The following is a 25,554-nucleotide window of genomic DNA, read 5'->3' on the forward strand; positions in this document are numbered from 1 at the left end:
AGTCCATGCATGACTTTAGTGCCTTGACTAGAATTTCCTAGCAAGGGGAGCAAACCTCTGAACAAGTTCCTACCGGGTCTTACATTACCTTTGCTGATGTTGTCATCACCAGCCTCTTCTTGCCCACTCTTCTTTGGGTTCAGTCTTCCATGTGAACTGACTGCTCTCAGTGGTGGCAGTCTTGGCAAGAGCTTGCATGCGCCCCTGGAATGAAGAAGAAGAGAGAGAGATGATCCTGACACTGCTACCTGCTGGTTGTGCAGCAAGAAAGCCCAGCGTGTGGTGGGACGGAGCAACCACTCCGAGAGACGCATCTGCCTCCCACAAGTAGCAGAGCACAGGATTTGCTCCATTGCCTCCTCCCAGGCTCTCACCTCGCAGGAGGATTGCTCTTGCCCACTCCTTCTGCCAGCACTGTGATCCCCCTTATGCCGCATGTAGAACTGCTCGGCTGGGGGACGAGGCACTTGCCAGGAAGCTCCCCTGAAATGGATGATGGGAGGAGAGCTCCTTAGAACTGGAGCTGTGGGGGAATTTGAACAAAAGGACCATTCTGGTCTCCTGCAGTCCAGAAGTATTAAGAGAAAAGATCTGGTTCTCAGAAGTGTTCAGTTATATGAAGACAAGCACAAGTTTTGCCAACTGTAACTGCAATGACAACAGCCTGGAGCAGTCCACCTCCCCATCCGGTGCTTAGCCTTCCCTTTGAATCCTGGTGCCTTAGAAGATGGTGCTGTTGGTTGGTACCTAAGAGAATGGTCCCCCTGACAGCAGTCATGTAAGTTGTTTGAAATTAGAGAAAAAGAACTGTTTATTGCAGTCATCTATCTGTTAGGCACAAGAAACAGCTTGTCACCCTAATCAGGAATAAAACTATTAACACCAGGGTAGATTTAGGAAGCATTCTCTTTATTACGGTTCCGGATGTCCTTTTCATGAACTTTTTGCTGCTTATTTCCATGTATGGTTTTGTTTTGCTCAGGCTGCTCTATTCAGCTTCCTTTTTCAGTTTTGATGAGTTTTCAGTTAATTCATCCAGGCCATAGTTTCCCTTGTAAGAGCACTTTCAACCACCAGGTGTTCTGCTAACACATTTCTACCATTGTTCCAAATGGTGACAATGGGTCTTTGTGGACATACCTGCAGTGGCAAAGGCTTTTGTGCTAGAGCTCACTTGGAATCAACACACAACACTGCAAGATTATATCTTTAATAAATATGTAACTAATAGATATTTTAGAAACATCAAAAAAATCATCAACTAAACAACATCCAGGGTAACAACAACAAAAACACTCTCAAGCAGTGTGGCATGGCCGAGATCATGCTCGGCTGCATCAGCCTCCCTCCCTCCCTCCCTCCCTGCCATGGACAGCCCCTTTTGCAGGAAGGGAACGAGGGAAAAGTGGAGGAGAGAAAAGGGAAATGTCAGTGGTCTGAGGGCCATGAGACCCGCGGTGGATTTGGGTCCTACCTTGTGAGCCATCGTGCAGGCTGCCCTGGAGCCCAGCAGCTCCCTGCATCTCCTGGGCACCACTGGTGGCCTCTGGTGCTGTGTGGCCCTGCTCCACATGTGGCCTTGCTGCTGCCTGGGCAGCCCCGGGGCAGAGCGGGACGGAGCCCTGGGAAGCATCCGTGTTCCCATGGCGATAACTGCCCCTCTGGGATGTTCCAGCATCGAGGTGGGGAGGGAAGAGGGCAGCGGCAGGGGACAGGGGGATGCAGTGAGGAAGGGTGTTTGTGTGCTGGACTCACCCCACACTGATGAGCACGGTGGCAGAGAGTAATGCGTGGGCTTGGGCTTGCCGGCTGGCCATGGGGTCTCCTCACGCAGTCCCATGATGGTGTTGGTGGGTGCCTGCCTCCGAGACTGAGCTCCACTTGGCGTGATGCTTCGGCCTCCACAAGCATTCTTCATCTTTTTGCTCCTTCGTCCCTGTTCCAGTATGGCCCTTCCCATGTGATTCCTCCAGAAAGGTTTGTGTTCCATGGTGGAGACATGTTTCCTGGTAGCCCAATGAGCCCAAAGGGCAACTGTGGCCAGCTGGGAGGTGTGCATGTCCTCAGCAGAGCCCTTGTGGGTTGGTAGTGGCCTGGGAGCCCTGATGTAAAACTGGTCTCCTTCTCTTCAGCTGCCGGGCACCTTGCAGGCACCGTGGCCTGTGGCTGAGCCCAGCCTTGGTCTGGTCCTGCCCTCCTGCCCATGGCCTGGCTTGGTGGGGCTGCAGAGGGGAGGGCAGGCACATACATGCCCCAAGCAGCAGGGCCCTGCAGCTGCTGCAGCTCTGCTGAGCACTGTGCTGAAAGGTTGGCTTTCCGAGGGAGCGCAATTCCCAGCCTTGAGGTAACGATGCAAAAGCCGAGGGCAGATGGGGAAGGAGATCTCCCCGGGGCCAGAGATCTCCCCAAGTGTGGAGGCCCACCTCAAGAACAGCAGTACAGGATGCCTTGTTAGCAGATAACCAACCTCAAGGGTGGCAGTCCAGGTGTCTTGTTAATTCACCTCAGGGACGACAGTACAGAACATCTTATCAACAGATAAGGAACAAAGCAAAAAAAAGAGGAAAACTGCAACCGCACACATGGCATGTGATTAAGAAGCTTATTAGATAATTTTGATGGATTCTTTATACTATTGGCTTATTTAGTAACTGCACTTCGCATGCTTTTTGCAAATAAGGAATTATATTTGGTTTAGTATGGTATATAAGTTGTATCTGATGCTTGATAAAACATCTTTGGTTCATTATACCGGAGTCCATGCACATCATACGCTGCAGGACTGTGCCCTTTTTCCCACTTCTTGGCCATCCTTCTTTAGCATCCTTCTTTGGCATAGAAAGCTAGCGGCTTCTCCACTTCACAGCTAGTTTACATGGAGTACAACACATAGGATTGCGCCCACACTTGGAAGGCTTCCCTGTTTCTTCTTGGAGCAGCCTTCCTCTACCTGGGAGCAGTTTATTACAGATTTCTTGCCCAAAAGAAAGTCTGAAAAAGCCAGCTCTCCAGGGTGCCACCTTGAAGTCAACTGTCCCAGACAGTAGCCTCGCGCTTAGAGTACAAAACCGCACGGCTGCAGGCTATTTGGAGCCTTCCATGGGGGCCTTCTGTGCAATGATGTATGGATGTCTTTGATGTGTGAGCATCCACACCACACAGACAGGCAGCCCTCAGAGCCCACCTGCTTTGTGGTGCCTTTTTCCCAATGGACAGAGGCAGTGACGGGGGGGACAATACTTTGAACTGCTTTACAGCCGTTCTTGGATCTCTTAAAGACTCCAAGATTCAGTGACAGCTTCCCCACAGTCTAGCTTTCTCCATAAACCACCCAGGCCCCAGACACTCCTTGCACGCCTTCAGCGTCCTCTTTCAGTGTTCTGCCTGGATCCACAGACCACAGAGAGAACGGCATGGTTTAATTATTTAATTCCTCAGAACGCATCCTCATGCTGCAGTGTGGGCAGCTTCAGCAGGTACCTGCAGCTGCACTCTTCTGGCTCTGCTTCAAACAGATGTGGAAAATGGGGTGCTGTCTTCAGCCACAGATCTTCCACAGGGCCCCGTTCACTGAACCACAACTCCTAAGGAAAAATAAAAAAAAAAAGTGATAGCTGAGAAGAACAGGAGAGCCCCGGAGCTGTAACTGCTGTCTGGAAAAGGAAGCACAGCCTCTCGTGGGAGCTTGTTCCTTCCCCCAACCCTCTTGCCATACTGCAAAAGCCCATGAGGGAGGGCAAGGAGAGGGAAAGCAAGTGACGACTGCTGGGCTCCCACAGCTGCCTTAAGGGAGAGGCAAAGATTCAGCTTCACCTCTCCTCAGCGCAGCAGAGATGCCGCAGAGGAGCAGCTGCAGTGCCTGCTGCTTCCTCAGGTGCCCTTCCAGCCCTGCCTGCGTGAGACACAGCGCAGCTGCCACTGCCCTCCTGCTGAGGGGCTCCCCAAGGGCTGTCAGAGCCTGCTCTTGAGGCTCTCTTGGGTGCTGGCCCTACATCCACCTGCTGCAGTGCTCTTGGTGCCACCTTCTCCTAGGGCATGCTGCTCCTCTGCCCAGGAAGCAACTCAGAGACAAGGAACATCAACTTACGGTGCTCATCTCCAGCCATGTCTTCTCCAGAAGGTTGCCATGCACCTTAGAGGCTTGGAGGGCCTGGTTGAGGCATGCAAGGCTCTCTGCTTTGTTCCCCAGCACATGGAAAAGGTAGGCTCTCAGGTGTTGGACTCTGGGGTAGAAGACGGGGCATGCAGAGCAGCGACAGAGAACCTCTTCTGCAAGCTACCGAGAGAACAAGGGAGAGGAACGTCAGGATAAGGCATGGAGCTCCACTGCAGCACCTGTTCCCCAAGGAGAAAAGCAGCCACAAAGCAACCAGGAGTGCACAGCTGGCAAGGCAGGCAAAGTGCACGAAGCTCTGCGGAGCCACAAGCCCTCCTTTAGAGCAGGCATTACAGCAGGAGGCTTTTGCCATGGTCTTCTCTTAAGCCACTCTGTTCTGCCTGTGCCCTGGCTCCATCCCATCACAGCTGCTTCCACCCGGCCTTGTTAGGCCACGGCAGCTTTCCCTGCACCCCCTCACAGCACATGCCCTTCCTCCTGGTCCCTCACCCTTAGAGCCCCTCGGCTGCTCTCACGGGCCCTCGACAAGCTGTGCTCCAGGTCATTCTTCAGCACCAGGGTGTAGCACTCCAGCATCCGCGTGCGGGCTTGGGTAGCCAAAAAGGAGCTGTCGGCTCTCTTCAGCAGCCACTTGGCCTTTTCAAAGGGCTGCTGGAAGCTGTCCCACTGCCCAAGCCTCGCAAACCTACAGAGAAACAGGCACACATTGTGTAGAGACGAGCAGGAATTGGGCTCTCTTCTGGGCTCTCTCCCGGCCATCTTGCTCCCAGTGCAAAGCCTCTCCCCACTAGTCCTTTTCATCTCCAGGGACAGCCGCCTTGTTGGACACAGGACGAGTGACATGAAAAACCCACAGCTCCCACCTCCCCCATGAGAATCACTCACTGCTGGGGGCCTCTTGCCACTCCACTCAGAGCAAGTGTGTAACGTACCAAAGAGCCAGGGACGAATACAGCCGCAGCAGGATGCTATTCTGAGACTTGAGGGTGCAGTTGTCTTTATTCTTCTCTATGAATCTCCAGCACTCCTCAAATGACTTGTACTCCCAGCCTGTGTAATACAAACATATCTCAGAGAAGCAGCACTGCCCTCCGCTGCCTTGCTTTTCCTCAGGCCCTCATAGTAGGAGAAAGCTCAAGCACAGCTGGCCCATTTTAGGATTGGGAAGCACTCAGAGGGCAAGCAAAAACTAAGAGGAGCGATGCAAGGCCTGGAGCTCTCCCCCAGCTCCTCAGGGCTATTCAATCTTCACATCAGTGTCCTTTTAAGGAGCAGCTTGCTAGCACCAACCGAGAGCTGCTGCCATTGATCAGCAAATGAGAGTGACTGCAGCGCATGGGCTCCAAGGGACCTCCTGGTCAGGCACACACGAGCACAACTGTGCCCGCTTCCCCAGGAGCCAGAGCAGAGGGAGCCTGAGAAGAATTTTCAGAAGGGAGAACCTCCCGAAACACACCAAGCAAAGATGGGAATTGCAAGCATTTTGACCTTACTCTGGGATCATCTGTATACAATGCAGAAAAAGAGAGAGGAAGCGGGAGAGGGAAGGAAAGAGAGACACCCACAGAGCCAAATGGGCAAGCACACTGCTGAAGGAGCCAAAGGATTGCTTGGAGCCCAGTGTTGTATCAGGAGAAAAGCCATTTCTGCAAGCCTCCTGCCTCTCTGCAGACCTCCTCACTGAGCACTTACCAGCATAAAGCAGGAGGTCGAGGCAGCAGGAGAAGAAGCAGGCCTGCCCAGCGATCCTGTGCTCTCCAGCCACCTGCTTCTCTAGCCTGGAGAGCACTTCTGCACACTCTGGGTACCTGCGGAGGAACACAACGAGCCTCCATGGAGCACCTCCTTGGTGTGGCATCCAAGCCAGCACCTCCAAATGCTTCCCATTCCCCTCCCATCTTCCCGCCCTTTCCCTCCTTTGCTCTTTCTGCCAACTCCATTGGCCTTTGCAGTGACACCCTGACAGCGCGCAAGGGCAGGGTGTGCAGCAGCAGGATTACCTCATCTGCAGAAAGAGCGCGGTGAAGAGCGGGTTGAGGACCTTGGAGTCCAGGTCGGGCTTCTCCAGCTCCATGCTCAGGCTCATGGCGCGATAGCCTGGCGAGACAGAAGCAGACTCGCACAGGCTCTCTCTGCAGAGAGCTCTTCTCACAGGGAGTGCGGGCACTACCTACCGACGGTGACAGAGAGGGGCAGATTTCCCAGGCTGAGGTTCAGATGGGACAGGGCCTGGGCCCTTTCCGCAGCACTGAGCACCCCTCCTTCAAAAGGCTCCACGTCAGCGCTGAGCCGCACGGCCGCCCACCCATACTGCAGCCACTCATCCAGGCTGCCCAGCTCCTGGCAGTGCTGCGCGTGCTCCATGTAGGACCGCAGGATCTGAAATGGTCCAAAGAGGTGAGTGTGCAAAACACTAAATCTCCCCAAGGGGATTCTCTGGCCTAGGGGACACAGGCCATGAACCCAATGGGCGCTTTCCCTCTTCTCTTTTACTCACAAGCCTCTCACCCAAGAGTTGGTCTCAGATGACCAACTCTTCTTATGCTCTTCTGATTATGGCCATGTCACGACAAGGGCCACAGGGTGCTTCTAAACACTAGGTTTATATAAATGGTCACAAGGAAATCCCACAGTACAGAAACTGGTCACAATCAGGAAACCAGTCCCATGGGAGGAGCAACCCAAACCAACAACACCCATGCCTCCTAGAGGCTTGCAAAAAAAAAACCTCAACCATGTGGCCATCCCCGTGGCATTTGGCCTCTTCTTGCCAGCAGGGCAAAGGAGCTCTGTCAGAAACACGTCTGCTACTGCTGCAGAGAGACAGCACTCACGTGACTCGCGTGTGCAGACTCCACGTCCGCGCGGAGCTTCATGCGCGCTGCCAGGCGCGAGAGCCTCTGCCCGCTGGACGTGTTCCGCTGGCTGAAGAGCTGCCGCAGGAGGGCAAGGCAGCGGCTCTGCCGGAACAGCCAGGGGAGCCTCTCCCTCCTGCCGCACAAGAAAAGCTGCTGGGCCCAGCCACGAGCTACAGGGGGCTGAGTGAGGGGGCCAGGGGCAGCCGGGGAGCACAGGAGGCTGCTCAGGCAGGCAGGGCTTGTGGGAGGGGGGGCAATAAGCAGCACCGGGGAAAGATGACTGCTCACAAGGACGTGCTGGCACCACGGCGCAGGGAGCAAAAGGGCTGCTGCATGGCAGCCTGGTTACTGGCTACTGCCTTTGCAGCCTCTACCCCGGCTAACAGCTCCCTGCTCTCACCCACACCATCCCGAACACCCAGCACAGGCCACCCCACCATCCATCAGCCTCCAGGGCCTTCTGCACCTTTCCCCATGCTAAAAGCTACGCTCTGCAGTGAAGCTGAGGCAGTTGTGGGTCAAGGGCCTCAGGCCAGCACGGAAATGGCTCGTTCTTGCCTTCCCTTTCCCGTCAGGGTCTTACCCTGCTTCTTGAGGGGTGGAGGAGTCTCTGCTCTTCCTATAAGAGCCATGGGGCGACTTCTCCAGCAGAGACTTGAAGAAGACACCCGCCGAGGTGACTGGGAATTTCCTCTTCAGCAGGCTCAGTGCCTTTCTGATGGTCTTCTCTGCCAAGTCCATGCACCCCATATTGTAGCAGACCTGCATGGGAGAAGGGCTGTAAGGACAGTCCCAAGGGGCTCCCACTGAGGACACACCAACTTTCAAGGCTGTGGCTGATTCAGGGCCAAGGGCCTTGACTGCCTTTGGCTGGAGGGCGAAGGGCTCACAGAAGACACTGTGCAGAGCAGCCGCCCGTGCTTCCAAATGCCAGGAATGTCACCACAACCGCCCCAGGGCCCCCAGGAGGCTGTGCAAGTCCTCCCGCCAGCAGAGCCCTCAGGTCCTCCCTGTCACTTTACCTCCCCTTTCAGGCTGAGGAAGGCGGCTTCTTCAAAGCTGGCCAGCCCCTTGCCTTCCTTACTCAAGGAGCTCCTCAGGGCCTCGGCTTTCTTCAGGCTGGTGAAGGCCTTTGGACAAGCACACGGAGAGCAGGTGAGCGTCGGTGCGGATCCTGCATGAAGCCCCACCACTGCCACCTGCTTGCCTCCCGCATCTCTCTGAGGACGGGTCACCTCTGCCCCAGCAATGCCCACCCTCACACACAGCACAGCACTCCTTGCAGGTGCACCTCGTGCCAAGGTCGTGCTCCTCTTCCCACAGGAGAGGCAAGCAGGAGGAAGAGCCTGGGTCTGAGCACAGTCATTCATGCCCAGGTGCCACAGAGGCCTGTCCTTTCTCAAGGGGGAAATGGGCTTTCCCAGGGCAAGGCAACTGGGAGGACTCCATGTGCATGGGGCTCTGGCAAGCAGGCCGGCTCACCAGGTAGTTGTTGGAGACGTGCAAGTAGGCAGCAGCACTCTCCAGCAGGTAATAAATTGCCCTGGCATCGTTGCCCATTTCCAGGTGGTGGTGAGCCAAGGGCACGAGCACCAAGTCCACAGTGGCCTTGCATTCACAGAAGCAGGTGGCACCGGGCATCTCTTTGGTCTTGTTGGGCACCGTCGGCTCTGTCCTGGCCATAAACTGTTCCGTGGTTCTGTTTGGAGACAAGATCACAGAGAAAGAGGAGACACGCTAGCATCACCTGCCCTGCTCTGCCTGCCTCGAGGAAGAGCACGTCCTAGCGCACCTGACACTCGCATTCTAGCACTGCAATGCCCAGCTTGCAGCAGGGCTCTCTTACAGCCAGAAAACCCTAGGATGCCAGGGCTGCTGCACCACAATGGGACGGTCCTCACTGTGATCCCCCCGGCTTCCTCAAGCCATCACATCCCAGCTCCCACCCAGCAGGCTGGCCCTTTCCTCGGCTGGGGTCACAGCCAGTAGGCAAAGCTGGGAACTCCAATGCCCCGCTGGAGACCCTGAGGCCACTGACTTCCACTAATAATCAAATGCTGCTCTCCTCACCGTAAGGTCTCATCCCAGAAGCTCATTTTATTCTGCTGGGATCCTGCAGGATCTGCAAACAAAGCATGAGTTAAATATTCCCTCAGTTCTCAAGGGGCACAAGTTGCATCTTGCATAATGTGTCAGCAAGAAAGGAGAGCCACGGCATGGACGGCACCTCTTTTCCTGGCCACTTTTCCCCAAGATCTCCCTTCTCTGCAGGTGTGTTATGTTTTGGGCAAGGGTAGCACGCCCACCAGGAAATGCACCTTGACCTGCTGGGCTGCGGGGTGCACCCCAAGGCTCTTGTCACTGCCGGGAGAGGGGCTGCTCTCTGGTGATTCCAGGGAAAGGCACGAGGGTGCCCAAGGGGACAGATGCTCTCTGCTCTGTGCACAGCATGCCTTGAGCTGTGCAGCTGTGCTCAGGGGAGGACTCAGCTAGTCTTGGGAAAGCAACTGCACTGCACTGAAAGCACCCCTGTGTTTCAGGGAACTGCTTCTGCAGACACGGCTGGAGACAGAGGAGCACCCCCAGGAATAGTGCAAGCACCGTGGGAAGGCCCAGGCTGCAGAGCACGCAGGCAGCATACCCGTAGTGGCAGGGAGCTCATCCCCCACGGTCTCCACGTTTGTCCAGCTGGCAGAGCAGCCTTTGCCAGCATCGTTGTCCCAGCTCTCTCCCTCCTGGGTGCTGCTGACGGCCAAGCGGTGGAAGGCCACAAAGTCCCCTCCGCCGCAGCACTGGCACTTGTGCGCCTGCTCCTCCAGGAAGGCTGCGCACTTGCGGTGCATGGCCGCCCTCTGCGCCTTGGGCCACAGCTCGTAGGCGGCCTCCCGCAGCAGCGGCGCGCGGAAGGCCAGGACGTCGGCCTGCAGCTCCTCGCTCTGCTGCTCCTCTGAAAGGCAACGGGGTGCTGCAACAGCCAGAGCTGGGGCCACGGCTCAGGGCCGTCACAGCCAGCGCATGAAGGACGGGGAGCCCTCGGCGGGGATCCTTGGCAGGAAAGCAGCGCTCCTGCACTCAGTGCCCCGCCGCACTCGAGCAAAAGGGTCCCCTTGCCTCGCTGAGACTAGCATGGCCCATGCAACAGGCTGCTGCTCTGCTCTGCGTCCCAACAGACAGCAGTCAGCTGCACTGCAACCATCAGCACAAGGAAGCCTCAGCCAGCTCCTGCTTTGCAATCTCTGAAGGGCAGTCCCTCCCTGCTATGCTCCCCATCCCAACCCAACCCCAACGGTGAGGCTGCCCTGGCCATTACACACGGCCAGAGGGGCAGTGCGCCGTGCCCTGCGGAGCCCCAGCAGGAGCAGTGCCAGGAGCAGCAGAAGCCCATGGTGCTCCTGGGCTCCTCTTATCACCACTTACCTTTCTGTTCCTCCTGAGTTGTGGCAGACCACTTGAGGGAAACACTGCTGTCTTCTGCCACCGTTTTGGAATTCTGCCACCTCAAGATGTTGCTTTTCACCAACATGGTCAGGATCTGATTCATCTTGGCCCTGGTCCACTTGGGAAGGATGTGGAACAGCAGCTCCGTGGTGAACATCGGCCCAATGATGGCTGCACACTTCAGAACCATCCGTTCTGAGAAATTCATGCTGTCCAGCTCAGTCAGCGCAATCCCTGACAAAAACAGGACACGCATCTGTCTCCTGCCCTCTCCCAAGGCTGAGCCCAGCGAGGCTGCATTCTCTTCAATGCAGGAAGCACTGGCATTTAGCCTTGCTTCCTTGGGACCAAACCCATTGGTCAAGGGCAATGCAAGGCACACATCTTGAACACGGCGCAGCTCCCCTGCAATCACACGGAGCAGGGACCGGGGAAAGGAGAAACACCCGAGCGAATGCTGCAGGTACAGCAGGGCTCAGCCCCTCACCTTTCAGGGTGGGTGGAAGCACGGTGTGCTGCAGGTTCACATCAGGTTTGATGGTACACACCCTGCAGTCCTGGCGCATGCTGGACCTTCTGGATGGGCCGACACGAGGAGCCTCCATCACAGAAGCTGAGTGGAGCAAGAGAGCAGGATAAAGCGGTTATCATGAGGGAGACCCTTCGTCCCGCAGCTTAGGCTTGCGAGGATTACGGATCTTCCCTCCCTCCATCCTCCTCTCTTTTGCATTCACCCCCAGCAGGGCTTAGAGCAGCCGAGGCCTGGCAGCAGCAGGATGAATCCTGCCACGTTTGGCTGCAGGGCTGCAGACAAGGGAAACTGCAGCCACGGGACTCGCAGCACTGCTCCAGGTATGAACCACCTCAGCTCATGCTCGTTCCTGACCAAAGCAGGGCTTAGCTTAGTGCCAGGGAGCACCTCTTCTCGCCATTTGACATTTTCTGCCACATTGGCATTGCTGTTGACCCTCGCAAAGCCACCCCAGTCCCCAGCATGTGCTTGGCCTATTGCAGCAGCAAGGCACACAGGAACCCACACCTGATGGAGACCAGGCTCTGGACTCCTGCCCCATCTGGCCGTGCCAAACTCACAGGGGAACACGACAAGAAGGGGCAGTGAAAGATGGACCACACCAACTAGGCAGTCAGACACAAAGGTGCTTACTGAAGAGGGTCTCCCACTTGGCCTCCGTTCCATCATCCTTCCGTAAGGGACGGAGCAAGAGCATGTTGTGCTCGTGGAGGTAGCGCAGCAGTTCCTCACAGTAGTAGGGCATCCCACTGCTTCTCTGCATCAGGAACCTGGAAAGGAGCAGATGCAGCTGGGAGTGACACAGGCAAAGGAAGGCAGGACCCTCCTCAGAGCAGCCTCTTCACCAGCTGCGACTCCCCCTGTCTTTGGCACGTGAGCTGTCCTGAAGACACAGCGCTTGCTGAAAGCCACAGAAAAAACAGAGCTCAGCGGCCCTGCCTGCCACTTACGTCTCTAGGTCATGGGGCACACTGACCACTCCGAGGTACTGGCAGGCTTTCTGCACGACTGCTGCAGGGTTCAGCTCCTCCAGATGAATACAGGTTGTTTGCTGCAACTTCATGATGTCTGCTGCAGCTTTGCAGAGCCTCTGTCCTCTGCAGGGATCAGGAGCAAAGCCCATGACCATAAAACTTGGGACGTCTCTGAGCACGTGTGACATAACAGCCCAGGAGGAAGAGTCGATGTGGTGCGCGTTGTCAACAAGAAAGAGGATGTTGTCTTCAAAAGTCTGAAACAAACAGGTTATTCAAGCTGGATTCTGAGCAATTCTCATGCATCTTCACTGGGAGGGACTTTGGCCAGCCCCTCTCCAGACAGAGAACGCTCTGCAGCCACTTTCCTCTCCCTAGCTACTTAGCGGTTCAGTATCTCCCCAACTCTTTCTTTCTCTGAGACTTGAAGGTCTCTCGGACAAGGGGGTGCAGAAAGACTCCATTCCTCCTCCTGACTACGAGTCCTCTGTCTTGACAGGAGGAAAGTTACCCGGGGGTTGGCACGGGACGTTTAGCCTCTGATGGGCAATGACTCCAGTACATCATCCTCCTGCCACCTCCCAGCACTCTGCTGCGGAACCCTCAACCTGTTGGCTTGCTTTCCTTCTCTGGTCCGTGAGGGAGAGAATTGCTCACCTTCTGCAGCACTTTCTTAAAAACCAGCTCCTCTTCCAGTGCCCTTTGAGCTCCACTCATCCGTGAAATCTTCTCTGAGACAGGAAACTGCCCAAAAAGCACAGGCACAGAGAAACAGCCTTTCAGGGTATTTCAGCAAGACAACCCAGCACACAAGCCCAACCAAGCAAAACTCCGCTGCCCTCAGCATCTTAGCTCTCCTCCACACAATGGGGAGGAGACAGTGTGGACGCCAGCTTGAGCCTAGAGAAGAGCTCCTGCTGAGGCTCTCTGGCAGAGGGCTTCTAGCCAGTGTGTTGGAGGTGAGGGAGGAAGGAGGAGGAGAAGAGGAGAAGAGGCAAAAGGAGAAGAGCTTGTTTCCTCACAGTGGGTATTCTGGGAGGGGGCAGAGTGCTCAGGCAGTGGCAAGCTCAGCACCAGCTCATCAGCCCCATCTCAAAGCCTCTCTGCAATGGCCTTGCCAGGCCGCTGAACTGCCGGCAGCAGCCTGGTGCTTGAACTCACTCCAAACAGGGAGCTGCACGCTGGGACCACACACAAGTCTGTGCTATCCCCAGCTCTTTCCACCAGAAGCTAAGGCCACTGCCCAGGAGAGCAGCCAAATGACCACTGCCACAGGACGTCTCACAAGCAGACCTTGGCCCCGGCCAGAGAGGGCTCTCGCTCTCACCTTCACCAGGAAACGGGCATTGAGGAGGCAGTAGCTGCTCTCTTCCAGGACTCCTTGGAGTTTCTCCTGCAGCACGAGTTGCCTGGCGCTGCAGGATTTGCAGGCCTGCAGACCCATTGCCATGGCTATCATCACTCGCACAACAGAGTAGTCCTGCTTCAGGCTGAGCTCCGTCAGCTCCACAGCCACTACCCTGCCATGCAAAAGCAAAAGGCACCGAGCTTCAGAGAGGGCCCCAAAGAGCCCCAGACCTCCAAAGCACCGCTCTTAGGGAGAGGCACAATCTGGGGCTGAGAGCAAGGGCACTCTGGACATAACAGCCCCAGGCCAGCCCCTCAATGCCAGCAGCATTTGTCAGGCAGGCCACTTGGGCTTATTCCCTTCAGTCTGCAGCTGCAGGAAATGCCATGGGCTCAGGCTCTACTTTGCTTTGTGCCTGGCCCAAAGCTCAACAGCAGGGGCTGCAGAAGACCCTTCTAGCTCCCTCAAGAGCTAGGAGGGGAGCACGCGGCTACTCTGCTCCCAGGTGCATGGAGACGTTGCCTTACGAGGGCTGCTACAGCCCAAGGGCCAGGCACACTGGCAGGGGACCTTGAAGATCCTGTGAGTATCAGTAGGAGGGCAGGGGAGGCAATGCACCCACACTGCTCAACTGCACTCACCTGTGCCCAGCAGCCCGGCCTAAATTGGCAAGCTCGGAGAGTAAATGGCTCTTTCCAGAGCCTTTCATGCCCTCAAGTGCCAGGATGTGGCTTTCCTTCCTAGCCACGTAGCCTTGCACATAGCTTTGAAAGAGGGCAATCTCCTTCTCCCGGCCTGCAAAGGCAAGCAAGAGAGCAGGCAGTTGCAGCAAGCTCAAAAGCAAAGAACCATTGGCACCCTTCCCTCTTGCCATCATGGCACCTGCCCTCCCTCCCTGCCTCCCCATTTCCCTCCGTGGGACTAGCTGGTCTCAAGGGCAGGAGATGGGCGTTCAGGAGACCCAGGTGTTCTCCACCTACCGAGCAAGGGGGAATTCTTGGGCCTCTCCTTTTTGAGCTCCATGCCAAATATGCTAGCAGGAGAAAGAGAAAAAATAAAGTCAATTCAGTAGGCAGAAGCTGGAGGGTGTAGTGTCACGCATGGAGCTGTGGGTGTGCTCTTGGGTGCCCACTCTTCTTTGCAGTGACCTCGTGTGCTGCCCACACTCCATCCATTGTTCCTGCCAACTGCTTCCCTGGACTTTGCTCACAAGGAACAACTTGGAGAAGCAGGGCCTTACAGCAGATGCTGAGAAGGTGAAGATGAGCAAGAAAAAAAACTATCTGTTCAAGCCAGGATAACATTCAAATGCAGCAAGCACAACAAGCAGAAAGCCCCTGCTACCTGGAGAGGGGCTGCAAGGCCCCCTGTGCCTACAGACACCCAGCAGCCTTCTCTCTCCCTACGGCATCACTCCTAGTCTCCTAAGAGCAGGAGTCCCATGGCTAGGCAGGCCAAAAGCAGAGCCATGCCCCGGCTTTCCATGTTCTCAACCCCAGGGACGGAGGCCCAGGCAGGGCCCAGCTTGCTCTCTTTCTGCACAGCTGTTCTGTGCTGACCAAGAGTTGACCCGCGGCTCCACGTGCTCCCAAGCAGCCTGCTCAACAAGGACACTCACAGCTCTTCCGAGATGCCCAGGTATTGATGGATGGTGCCAGGATCAACAACCCCCTTCATCTTCACCTCGGGCAGCTCCTTGAAGCAGCTATGGGGCAGCTGAGAGGCAGCGTAGGTCGCTGTGTCGCACGACACTACCCCAGGATAGCACTCCATCAGCCGGGCTGCCAAGTTCACCTTCTGGCCGATGACTGCCACAGAGAGAGAGCGCACATCGACATGCTTAGGAGACCAACCCACTGCAGCCTCCAGGGCCAACGGCTGCCTGGCCTGCAGCACAGGCAAGCCCCCGACCCCTGGGAGCACAGCCCAAAGGGCAGCAAGGCCCCATTCCCCCCACCACAGTGCCCCCGCTCTGCTCTGCCATCCCCGCTAGACCACAGGCCCAGCCCTAGGCCCGGCCCAGCAGACACGGGCCACGGGCTGCTCCCTGCCGCTCCGCCGCTTCCTTTGGCGCGCGGCTCTGCCTGCACAGAGCCCCCAGGCGCTCCTCGGGTGACCCAGTCCTACCTGTGTACTCGTGCCTCACGCGGTGGCCGACGACTCCACAGAACACCGTCCCGGTCGTGACCCCAACGGACACCGCCCTGGCACACACAGAGAGGGACAGGGATTCAGCAGGGTCCGGGCACAGCCCTGCCTGCCCACCTCCCTTCACACCTGCCCACCTCCCTTCACGCCTGCCCACCTCCCTTCACGCCTGCCCACTCACTCAATCTTCGTGAACCTCGAGACGCACGCCTTGGAGATTCGGAGAGCACTTTCCAAGGCGTGGATGCTCTCGCTGGGCACCTTGTCTCCAGGGAGTCCAAACACACACAGCAGCGTGCAGCCCTGCCAAGGATGGAGGCAGCGCACCTTGAGACAAGGGCGACAGCAATCGGCTCTTTCCAAGCGATTCCAGGCTCCGTGGAGCCCAGTAGAACTTCAGGGCAGCGTCAAGCGCGAGGCTGCTGATCCCAGCACCAAGGCAGAGCTGCTTTGCTTTTGCCCACTGCTCAAGACACAGAGCCACTTCCCTTTGCTTTGCTGCCCACACTTTTGTGGGGTGCACAGCTGCCCCACACTCACTTTGTCAAACAGGCAGATTTTGTTGATCTGGCCCTTGTAAGGACAGATGATACGCGATATAATGACGCTGCTGTCCTGGATCCCCTTGCACATGTGCTGTAAGCTGACGTCCCTTGCAAAGTGCAGCTTGACAAAGAGGCAGCTGACCGGACGCAGCTCAGATAAGCAGTCCAGCGTCTGTCCGTCATTGATCTGGAGGACAAGAGCAGGAGAGTTTCAGCAGCCACCTCTGCCTGAGCCCCTGCTGCCTGCAGCAGTGGCTAGAGGAGAGCACACAGCTGGGCAGGAGCAGGTGCTATCAGAGCAAGGAATAAATCCTCCCCTCTGGGCAAAGCCAGCATCAGCACAAGCAACACAATCCTGCAATGAATCACTAAGCAGAGAAATGACTGCCAGGAACACACCACCTTGCTACAGGTATGGACACAACAGGCCACCCTCAGTGATGCTCTTAGGACTCCAGGGGAAGCTCCCTGTTACCCTACAGGCATGTCCAGAGCCGTAGCACTGGAAAACGCAGAGGGAAATCCACCTCCCACCACCTACCTCTCTCAGCAGGAGCATTGGGCGGGCAGGCTTCTGGCACGGGCCACTCAGTGCCCAGTAGCACCAGGGTCTCCCTAAGCCAGCCTTTTCTTTGCCTGCTTTCTCGAGAACTCCCTCTGTGCAGTGCACAAGCCCTCCTCCCCTCCCAAAATGCATCTCCCAGCAGCTCAGGCTTACCTTCCGCACAACAGTTGCTGGGATGTACTTGTGCAGCTGCTTCCCCAGAATGTTATAAGGGGGCAGGGTTACAGCAGGCCTCAGGATGCCTAAGGGAGGAAGAGCCACATGGTCACTGGTGCCATGGTGCCATGAGCCTGCCTAGGAGGGTGCTGGGAAGCAGGGGCTGGCACGGGAACGCAGGGAAAACAATTCTTCTCCACTGGCATCTCTGTTCCTCTTGCAGGTGCTCAGCCAGAGCAGCCCCCTTCTAGGAGGAGGGAGCAGCCAGCCCCTGGATGAAGCTCACAGGCATGAGCATTAAGCGCAAGCGAGAGAGGGCACAGGGCATTCCTCGCTGGCCCCTGAAGAAGCCCATCCCTATCTTTCTGGGTGGCCCCAGAAGAGCACGGAGTTGACCCTTACCTGTTTGTTGAGGCACAGAGGAGTTCAGCCGGCCTCGCTTCACGTGATGCAAGATGTCTTCATATTCACTCTCAGACATCTGGTCCATGCCTGTAACCTAAAGGCACAGAGAACAAGAAGGGGTCAAGAACATCTCCGTGACCCACAGTGGACGAAGGCCAAAGCCTTCCACGTGCCCCGACCCCCTCCTCAGACCCAGTAAGCAGAGTCCCGTGTTATCCCTGAGACAGAAGGGCAATAGCTACAGCTCCCCATCTACATCAACACCTGCAACTCCATCCACCTTCACCTCCTCAGCCTTCTCACACCTTCCAAACTCAGGCCCATGTCTAGGGCCTCCAAATGGCTCTAGAGGCCATCCCACCCACCTTCACTGTACATCCATCAAGTCTCCTTGTCCTGATCCTGCTCTGGTCACAGAGCTCCCAGCAGTGGGCTGACAGGATAACGTCGCTCGCATTGGCAGCATGTTGGGCCTGCCAAACGTCATCCACAGCCTGGCCAAGGATCAGGAAGCGCCTCTCCTTTTCATCTCCCACAGTCACATAGGACATGTGCCCTGCGGAGATCCCTGTTGGGGAGAGACAGGCAGAGCTGAGGCACACAGCCTTTGCACCTCCCCAGCCCCCCACAGTTGGACTCTTCCCAGGCTCCATTGGAAACTCCACCATGGGCTCAGCACACTGGCACTTGTGCTCACTCTCTGCATGGTTTGCATGCAGGCAGCTCCTAAACGGCTGCCTGAGAACACACAGGGGCCTCCCACAGCAAAGACCTGCAGCCGCCCGAGCAGGGAGGGATCAGCACCTCTCCCCGACGCTGCAAAGTGCCCTGCGGCTCTGCACAGCCCCACGCACGCCTCTGCGCCTACTGCAGCCAGCCCAGCACTCCCCATACCTATCTTGAGGCGCAGCTTCAGGCCCACATCTGTCTTTCGCACCCTGTACATCTGCTGGATCCGCTGGCTACAGTGCAGCACCAAGCTGATGGTGTTGCTCAGCTGGGCTTCATTTACTCGCCACAGCACTAGCACAGCATCCCCTAGGGAAAGCAAGGGCACAGGGAAGGCTCCCATCAGACACAGTCCTCCCGCAGCTGCCGCGACAGCAGAAGCCAGCAGGCACGCGGAGGAAACAGTGTTTGGGTGAAGACCTGCTCCCAAACTGCAGCACCCTGTGCACGGGGACACCCTCCCCGCGTCCTGGCCAGCTGCAGCAGCAGCCACATGGGCAGAGGAAGAGGGTGCCCCGGGCGGCTGGATGAACATGGGCCTCCCTCCTAGCCGGTGCCATGCAGCACAGACACAACCCCCACCCCTCCTCTCCCACGGGCTGCCCCGACGCCCAGGCTCCCAGGGTGCCCTGACAGCCGCTGCCGTCATTGCCGTCCCACTGCAGCTCCAGCCTGGGTCCCCATGTAGAGCTCCCCCGAGCACCACGGGGCCAAGAGAGCCACCCCTGCGGGCCCTGCCACCCCGCGCCTCCGGCCTCCTTTCCCCCAGCGCTCCTCTGCAGCTGCAGCACACCGCGCTGAGTCTCTTTTACCAGCAAACTTCAGGATGTCCCCTCCAAAAGCCAACATCTCTGCACACAAAAGAAAGCAGGAGAAGCATTGCCCAGCTGTCCTCACTGGCCCTCAGGGCCACAGAAAGGCCCAGCCCGCTCAAGGAGGCAGCAGCAGCTGCCCAGCACCATCATCTCCTCATGGCCCAATCCCACACACGCCTGCAGAGCAGCACTTACCTTCCAAGATGTCACCCATATAGAGGTTGAGGGTCTGCGTCACCTCCTCCGCACCCCGGTCGAGGCTGGTGCTCTGACTGAACTTCTCTGTCAGAGCAGTGAAGCCTGAAACAAGGACACAGCGGCACAGAGAAATCAGCAAGTGTCTCCATGGACCAAGGACACGGCACTTCCCACATCACTTGCACCCACTCAAGAGAGAGACACAAGTCAGGAGAACAGGCAGGGACCCCTGGCAGCGGGCACAGCCGCCTCATTCCACCCGCACTCATGAGCGCATGGCTTGCCCCTTCTCACCCCTAGACATTATAAGCAAGCGCCAGCCCTTGGCTGGGGCTCTCTAGCATGTCCCACAGCCACCTCACCTCATGCCTATGGCCATGCAATATCCAAGTGGTACTTCTCCCAAAGGGAAGACCTCAGCAGCAAAGAGATCACCTTTGAGCCATTCGCTACGATGCTCCAAAAGGCCCACTAAATCCCAGTGGCACGGGCCGCTGACTTCTCCTCAATGCCTACCCATCGTAACACTTGCACCCACCTGAGACATCCGCAAAGAGCAGGACTCCATGGAAGCCCTGAGCAAGGCGGATCTCATGCTTCAAGTCCTCAGCCAACACCAAGTCGGGGACGAAAGCAACTACTTCCCCCAGCAGTGAGCAGCGCTTTGAGCGTTGCTTCCAAGCACAAGCCATCGTCAGCGCCCTGTGGTACCTGCGGTACCTCAGAAGAAGACGACCGTGCCAAGCAGGAAGGACAACCAGACAGCGCTGTGCAGACTCGCGCACTGAGCCCGGGCCCTTGTGAGGCACGGCCAGCCCTCTGCCACCAACGCAGGGTCACAAGCGGCTCACAGTGACATCGGCCACGTGTCAGCAGTTACCCATAAGCTGACACCACGCTACAGGTCTGGCTAACAGAGATCACCTGTGCAAGGCATTGCTTCGCCAGCCCGTGTTGCAGAGCTGCCCAACTCCCTCCTTACTCCAGCGCAATGCTGGCGTCTCCCGTACGGAGCTGGAGGGAGGCTCACGTGCTCACTGATGTCTGCCTGTGCCTGAAGCAGCTGCTTCCTGCATTCCCAAGCACAAACACTGGCCTAGTCAGCATCCTAAGAGCGGGCACTCCAGGCGTCCCCTTGAGAAGGGAGCACAGGGCATCGCATACGCTCAGCTCCGCACTGGCCACAGGGCCAAGAGCACAAGGAGCAAGGCTCCTTCCCAGAATCCCAGAATCATGGAATGGTTGAGGTCAGAAAGGACCACTACAGATCACCTAGTCCAACACCCCTTGCTCTAGCAGGGACACCACAGAGCACGTGGCGCAGGGTTGCATCCACACAGTTTTTGAATATCTCCAGAGAAGGAGAATCCACAACCTGCCTGGGCAGCGTGTTCCAGAGCTTTGTCACCCTCACGGTAGTAGAAGTTCTTCCTCACATAGAGATGAAACTTCCTGTGTTTCAGTTTGTACCCATTACCCCTTGTTCTGGCACTGGTCGTCACCAAAAACAGTTTGGCCCCATCCTCTCTACATCTTCCCTTCAGGTGCCTGTACATGTTGAGAAGGTCTCAGTCTTCTCCTAAACAGGCTAAACAGGCCAAGCTCGCTTAGTCTTTCCTTGTAAGATAGACGCTCGAGTCCCTTGATCCTTTTGGTTGCTCTAATGCAGGCCTCAATCCCATTGGCATTCTTGGCCACAAGGGCACACTACTAGCTCATGGTGAATTTGTTGCACACCAAAACTCCCAATCCCTCTCCCCAGAGCTGCTTTCCAGCAGGTCAGCCCCTAACCTGCACTGCTGCCTGGGGTTAATCCTCCCTAGGTGCAGGAGCTGCACTTGTCCTTGTTGAACCTCATGAGCTTCCTCTTTGAACAACTCTCCAACATGTCGAGGTCCCTCTGAAGGGCAGCACAGCTTCCTGGAGTGTTAACCACTCCATCCAGTTTGGTATCATCTGCAAACTTGCTGAGGGGCCACTCTGTCCACACCTCCAAGTCATTGATGAATAAATTGCACAGCACTGATGAATATATTGAACAGCACTGGGCCCAGTACTGACCCCTCAGGGACGCCACTGGCCACAGGCCTCCAACTAGATTAGGCACCATTTATCACAACCCTCTGAGTGCTGCCGTCCAGCCAGTTCTCCGTCCACCTCACTGTGCACTCGTCTAACCCGCACTTCCTGAGCTTGCCCACATGGATGTTGTGCGAGACAATGTCGAAAGCCTTGCTGAAGTCAAAGGAGACAACATCCACCGCTCTCCTCTCATCCAACCAGCCAGTCATGACTCCCTTTTGGGGAATCCACACTGACTACTCCTGAGCCCCCTCTTTTCCTTCATGTGCCTAGAGATGGTCTCTAGGACGAGCTGTTTGTCATCTTCTCTTGCATTCTACATTTCCATATTGCTAACAGCAATAGGAAGGTCAAGAAGTCCTAAATGGTACAGCCACCATGTTGAGACAAACACACTCCAAAACAGTCCCTTACACCTTATTCACATGCACACGCACCACTGGCTCATATGGCCTTGCTCCTAACACCCAGGCTCTTCTCCTCAGGCCAGTCCCCACTTCCTCACATTCCAGTCTGTCCTGATAGACAAGGTTATATTGTTCCCAACACTGTGGGACGGCCAAGAGATTTCCTTGATAGTGGGAAGCAGATTGGAAAATGTCTGGAGAAAAAAACAATAATAAAACAGCTTGGAAAGTTCAGACTGAACATTATGATGAAGAAATGTCACTTGAAGGCTAGTGCTGTGGTGCAACTGGCCGCCCTGGAGGAGTCAACGCCTGACTTTGAATTCTTGAATGTTTTGTTCATTGTCCCCTCACCAAGAGAGGTTCATGAACTCAGCATAAAATATGCCATAGGGCTCACTGAAAAGCAAAAAGCTCTGGCCAACTGTGTTTCCTCCTGTAATGTTCTCCAAGTCTTGTACAGCTAATTGGAAAGGTTTAGGGAGGGTAGATGAAAGGTGATGTTAGAATTTGTCAGCTTAAGCAGGACATATGGGACTGGGAGAGCCACCAGCTCCTGGGAGTCCTGGGCCCTGATGTGGGCAAATGCTCTTCATGGGGATCCTGGAGTCGCCTGCGCTTCTGTGCAAAAGGAGGGAGAAACCTCTGATGCAGGACCCTAGAGAAGAGAGATTTCCTTGGCTGCTCAGAGGAACCCATGCAGGACTTGGGGATGTCAAAGGAAGCCCAAGCCACCAACACCAAAAGCTCTGCTCTTCCTGGAGACCTTCTGAAGCCCTCAGGCTGGGAGCAGGAGGGAGCATGGGGAAACAGCCATGTGCCAGAATTCCCTCCATGAGGCCTTCAGCTCCACAACTTGTCACAGCTTCAAGGAAACTCGCCCAAACCAGTATTTCCCATGATCCTGGTGCATAGAGGAAGCTGAGCACACACACAGGAGAAAGGGGAGAGAAAGGGGAGAGGCCCCAGGTGTAAAGTGCAGCCCCCTGTGCCATAGACAGGGTGCTAGAGGCCAAATAAGCAACCCAAAGAAATGAGTAAAGGTCCTGCTGTCCTTTGCAGTGGCTTGCAAAGCTGCAGCTCTGACAGCATTCAAGGGGGATGGGGTTTCTCTTCTGCAAGATTGGCCCCAGGACTGTGCAAGGACATGGAGGAGAGGGATGTTGCTTGTGGGGATGCTCACAAGCTTCAGCAGTTGGGGAGCTGGGAGACAGTCATCTCCCCAACTTGTGACCAAGCTGAAATGCAGGCCCAAGATGAGAAATGGCTTTCCTAGGCATCAGACAAAGGAAAGCTGGGAAATATTCATGAGATACAAAAATCCTGGCATGAGTCATAGTTTTGGAGCATGGCAGGAACCAGCCTCCCAGCTAAAGCCCTCCGGAAGGAAGGAAGGAAGGAAGGTGTTAAGGGCACGTCTGCTCTTTCCTGACAGAGCATCTCTAGCTCAGGTAGCACAAACCAAGGAACCTTGCTGAGCACGGTTAAAAGCACAGGGCCTGTGGAGCCTGTCTCAGGAGAGCAGATTCCTTGTGTCCAGTTCTGGGATCCACAGTACAAGAGGGATGTGGAGCTGCTGGAGAGAGCCCAGCGCAGGGCTACAAGGATGATCAGGGGCCTGGAAAATCTGCCCTATGAGGAGAGACTGAGAGAGCTGGGCCTGTTCAGCCTGGAGAGGAGAAGGCTGAGAGGGGATCTAATCAGTGTCTGTAAGTACCTCAAGGGAGCCAGTGAGGAAGATGGTGCTGGCCTCTTTTCCCTGGTGGACACTGACAGAACTAGAGGTAATGGCCACAAACAGAAACACTGAAAATTCCACAGGAACTTAAGGAAAAAATTGTTGATAGTGAGGGTGACAGAGCACTGGAACAGGCTGCCCAGAGAGGTTGTGGAGTCTCCTTCTCTGGAGATCTTTAAAACCCGCCTGGATGAAGTCCTGTGCCATGTGCTCTAGGTGACCCTGCGAGTGCAGGGGGGTTGGACTAGATGATCCGTGGAGGTCCCTTCCAACCTTCAGCATTCTACGATTCTATGATTCTATACCATTCTTAACTCATGCATGGAAGAGTCAGCTCTTCAGTTTCTTGGATTATTTTGCCACAGTTGAAAATCCACTCCTACCCCCCCCCTTTTTTTTTTTTTTTTTTTTTTTGACCTGTCTCTTCAGAAACTTTGACATTCAAGCTGGTGTCCAGAATATCAGGCCCCCAGCAGCCTCTGAGGCCAGCCCAGAGGGGTGGCAAGGGCTGCCGTTGGTGGTCGGAGCTGTGCAAATGGCTGCAGCCTGGTGCCAGCCCCACACTCAGTGGCCCATCCTGGCTGCAGGTGCCAAGGCTGGTGCAGTGCGCGTGGAGAAACGTCCGCACTGCCACGGACACGTCTGCGTGGCTGGGCACAGACCTTTCTGCTGCCGAGCAGCATGTGCCCCGGCAAGAAGGTCTCCAGCCTGCTGCAGCCACCCCACAGGTGTGTTGCTGGCTGCTTCAGCCCCAGGGACTGAAAGGCCCCTCTCTGTGCTTGCAGCAAAGCCGGGCTGCTTCTGGAGAACGAGCTGGAGAGCCTGCTGGAAGCCTGCTTCTCCAGCGTCTTCTCCCTGCCTCCAAGGGAGCATCTGGATGCTGTTCTCTACTCCCAGGTGGGTGCTGGCTGCTTAAGTGAGGCTCAGGGCAGGCTCCCAGCTTGCCTCTTCCTCGCCCATGCCCTCTCCCCCTGGCCCTGGACAGGGCCATGGGCAGTGTCACCAGGCTGCGCCCTGTGCAGCAGCAGCAGCAGCAGCAGCTCCCCTGGCCTGAGGGCTCTCCTGCCCTCAGCACTACTCTACATGTCCCCTTGGCACAGGAGGAATTCCAAGCCCTCTCTGACAGCTGTGGGGCAATAGGGAAGAAGCGCCTCAACCCTCTGTCCCCCTTGCAGACGCTGGACACCATGGACAGCATGCTGAAGGCCTTGATGCTTGGCAGCCCTCCTCCAGCGTTGTGGACATGAAGACCATCCTGCAGGTCTGCTATCTGCCAGGAGCAGAGTTGCCAGCTCCAGGCCTCTGTGGTGGGACAGGGCGGAGTTGTCCAGTAGTGGCTGGAGAGAGCCGAGTGTGGAGAGGGGACAAGCTCCCTCATGGCAATGGGGATCCCCACATTTCTCCTGTGTGAGTCCAGTGTCCCTTGGCTACAGCCAACATCCCCTCCTCCTCAACCCACTCCTGCACTCATTACAACCCCCATGGGCTCCTGCTGTCACATCAGGCCTGTCTGGGAGATTTGCCCCACAGTCACAAAGGACTCTGGATACAAGATCTCTCTCTCTGGGCTCTGCTGGTGTTCCAAGGCACAAACCTGGCCAGGCATTTTGTGGGACACAGGACAGAGCAGCAGCTTTTCTCCTTGCAGCTCCTACTGCCCTACGCTGAGTGCCGGCAAGCAGCTGTGCATGAGAGGGCTGTGGGACGCCTTGCAAAACTGGGGGATCTCCTGACCAGCTCTTCTTTGGTGTCGGTAAGGAGCCTATTGTGCAGGCAAGCTGCAGCCACTGCCTGTCCCTTGTCAGCATGCAGCCGTGTCCTGTAGCTGCAGGCTGCCTCCAAGGGAAGCCACCAAGGCTCTGGCTCAGTCGGATCCAAGCCTGCTAGGAGCGTGGGCCCAGGGCTTTGATCCTGAGCGCTGCCCCTCCGGCCTCGTGTCAGCACTGCCTCCCTCCCCCAGGTGCGCGAATGCTTCCAAGTTGGCGGTGCCAGCTGTGGCAGCTTCTTGGAGAAGAGCGTGCCAGTCCTGGGGCAGCTGGTGGGACATCTCACCCTGTGTGGTGCCTGCAAGGATGAGGGGCGCAGTGACGAGGCCGCGGAGGCCCTGTGGCACCTCTATGAGTTCCTGCTGCAGGGAGAGAGTAAGAATTTCTGTGTGGTTGCAAGCAATTTCCCTTGCCCACCCCTTGCAATAGGTCCAGCGCCTCCCTGGGCATCCTGCTGCGCTCTCTGTCCTGCTGGGGCCTTTTCCCCTGCCAGGGGAGGTGTGTCACTGATGCCTTCCGTGGGCCGTGTCCAGCTGTGCAGCCTTCATGCCGAGTGCCCTGTGTTTCCCCTCCTGTGCAGGCAGGGAGCCGTCGCAGGAGAGTGCCTGGCAGCAGGAGCTCCGAGAGGACTGGGAAACCGCAGGCACCTTGAGGCTTTCCTGCTCCAGGGACACCAGGGAAATGAGCAGGGTAAGGAGGGCCTCCCTGGCTGGGACCTCCAGCTGTGGGGTCA

At 56.5% G+C, this 25,554-nt stretch overlaps 1 protein-coding gene and 1 pseudogene across 1 annotated transcript; both read right to left on the reverse strand.

The window, feature by feature from the left end:
* The window catches only part of LOC148596071 (polycystin family receptor for egg jelly-like), a 365,012-nt pseudogene that overhangs the window by 23,044 nt on the left and 316,414 nt on the right, over positions 1-25,554 (reverse strand).
* LOC148596072 (adenylate cyclase type 10-like) lies at positions 3,435-19,520 on the reverse strand. Its single transcript, XM_088531029.1, has 31 exons — positions 19,367-19,520; positions 18,826-18,930; positions 17,981-18,178; positions 17,452-17,654; positions 17,084-17,180; positions 16,679-16,767; positions 15,956-16,147; positions 15,597-15,718; positions 15,395-15,471; positions 14,886-15,075; positions 14,248-14,300; positions 13,909-14,062; positions 13,247-13,439; positions 12,577-12,663; positions 11,896-12,176; positions 11,579-11,715; positions 10,901-11,026; positions 10,393-10,647; positions 9,617-9,955; positions 9,046-9,097; positions 8,458-8,674; positions 7,998-8,105; positions 7,559-7,737; positions 6,952-7,108; positions 6,292-6,496; positions 6,118-6,214; positions 5,810-5,925; positions 5,050-5,167; positions 4,607-4,802; positions 4,088-4,276; positions 3,435-3,584 (listed from the first exon to the last, which is right to left on the reverse strand). Exons 1-31 carry the CDS (start codon positions 19,518-19,520, stop codon positions 3,435-3,437), a joined length of 4,836 nt encoding a protein of 1,611 aa, XP_088387155.1.

Source organism: Tinamus guttatus, unplaced genomic scaffold (genome assembly GCF_059628265.1).
Source record: "Tinamus guttatus ecotype Peru unplaced genomic scaffold, ASM5962826v1 Tinamus_guttatus_pri_ptg000031l, whole genome shotgun sequence".
NCBI lineage: Eukaryota > Metazoa > Chordata > Aves > Tinamiformes > Tinamidae > Tinamus > Tinamus guttatus.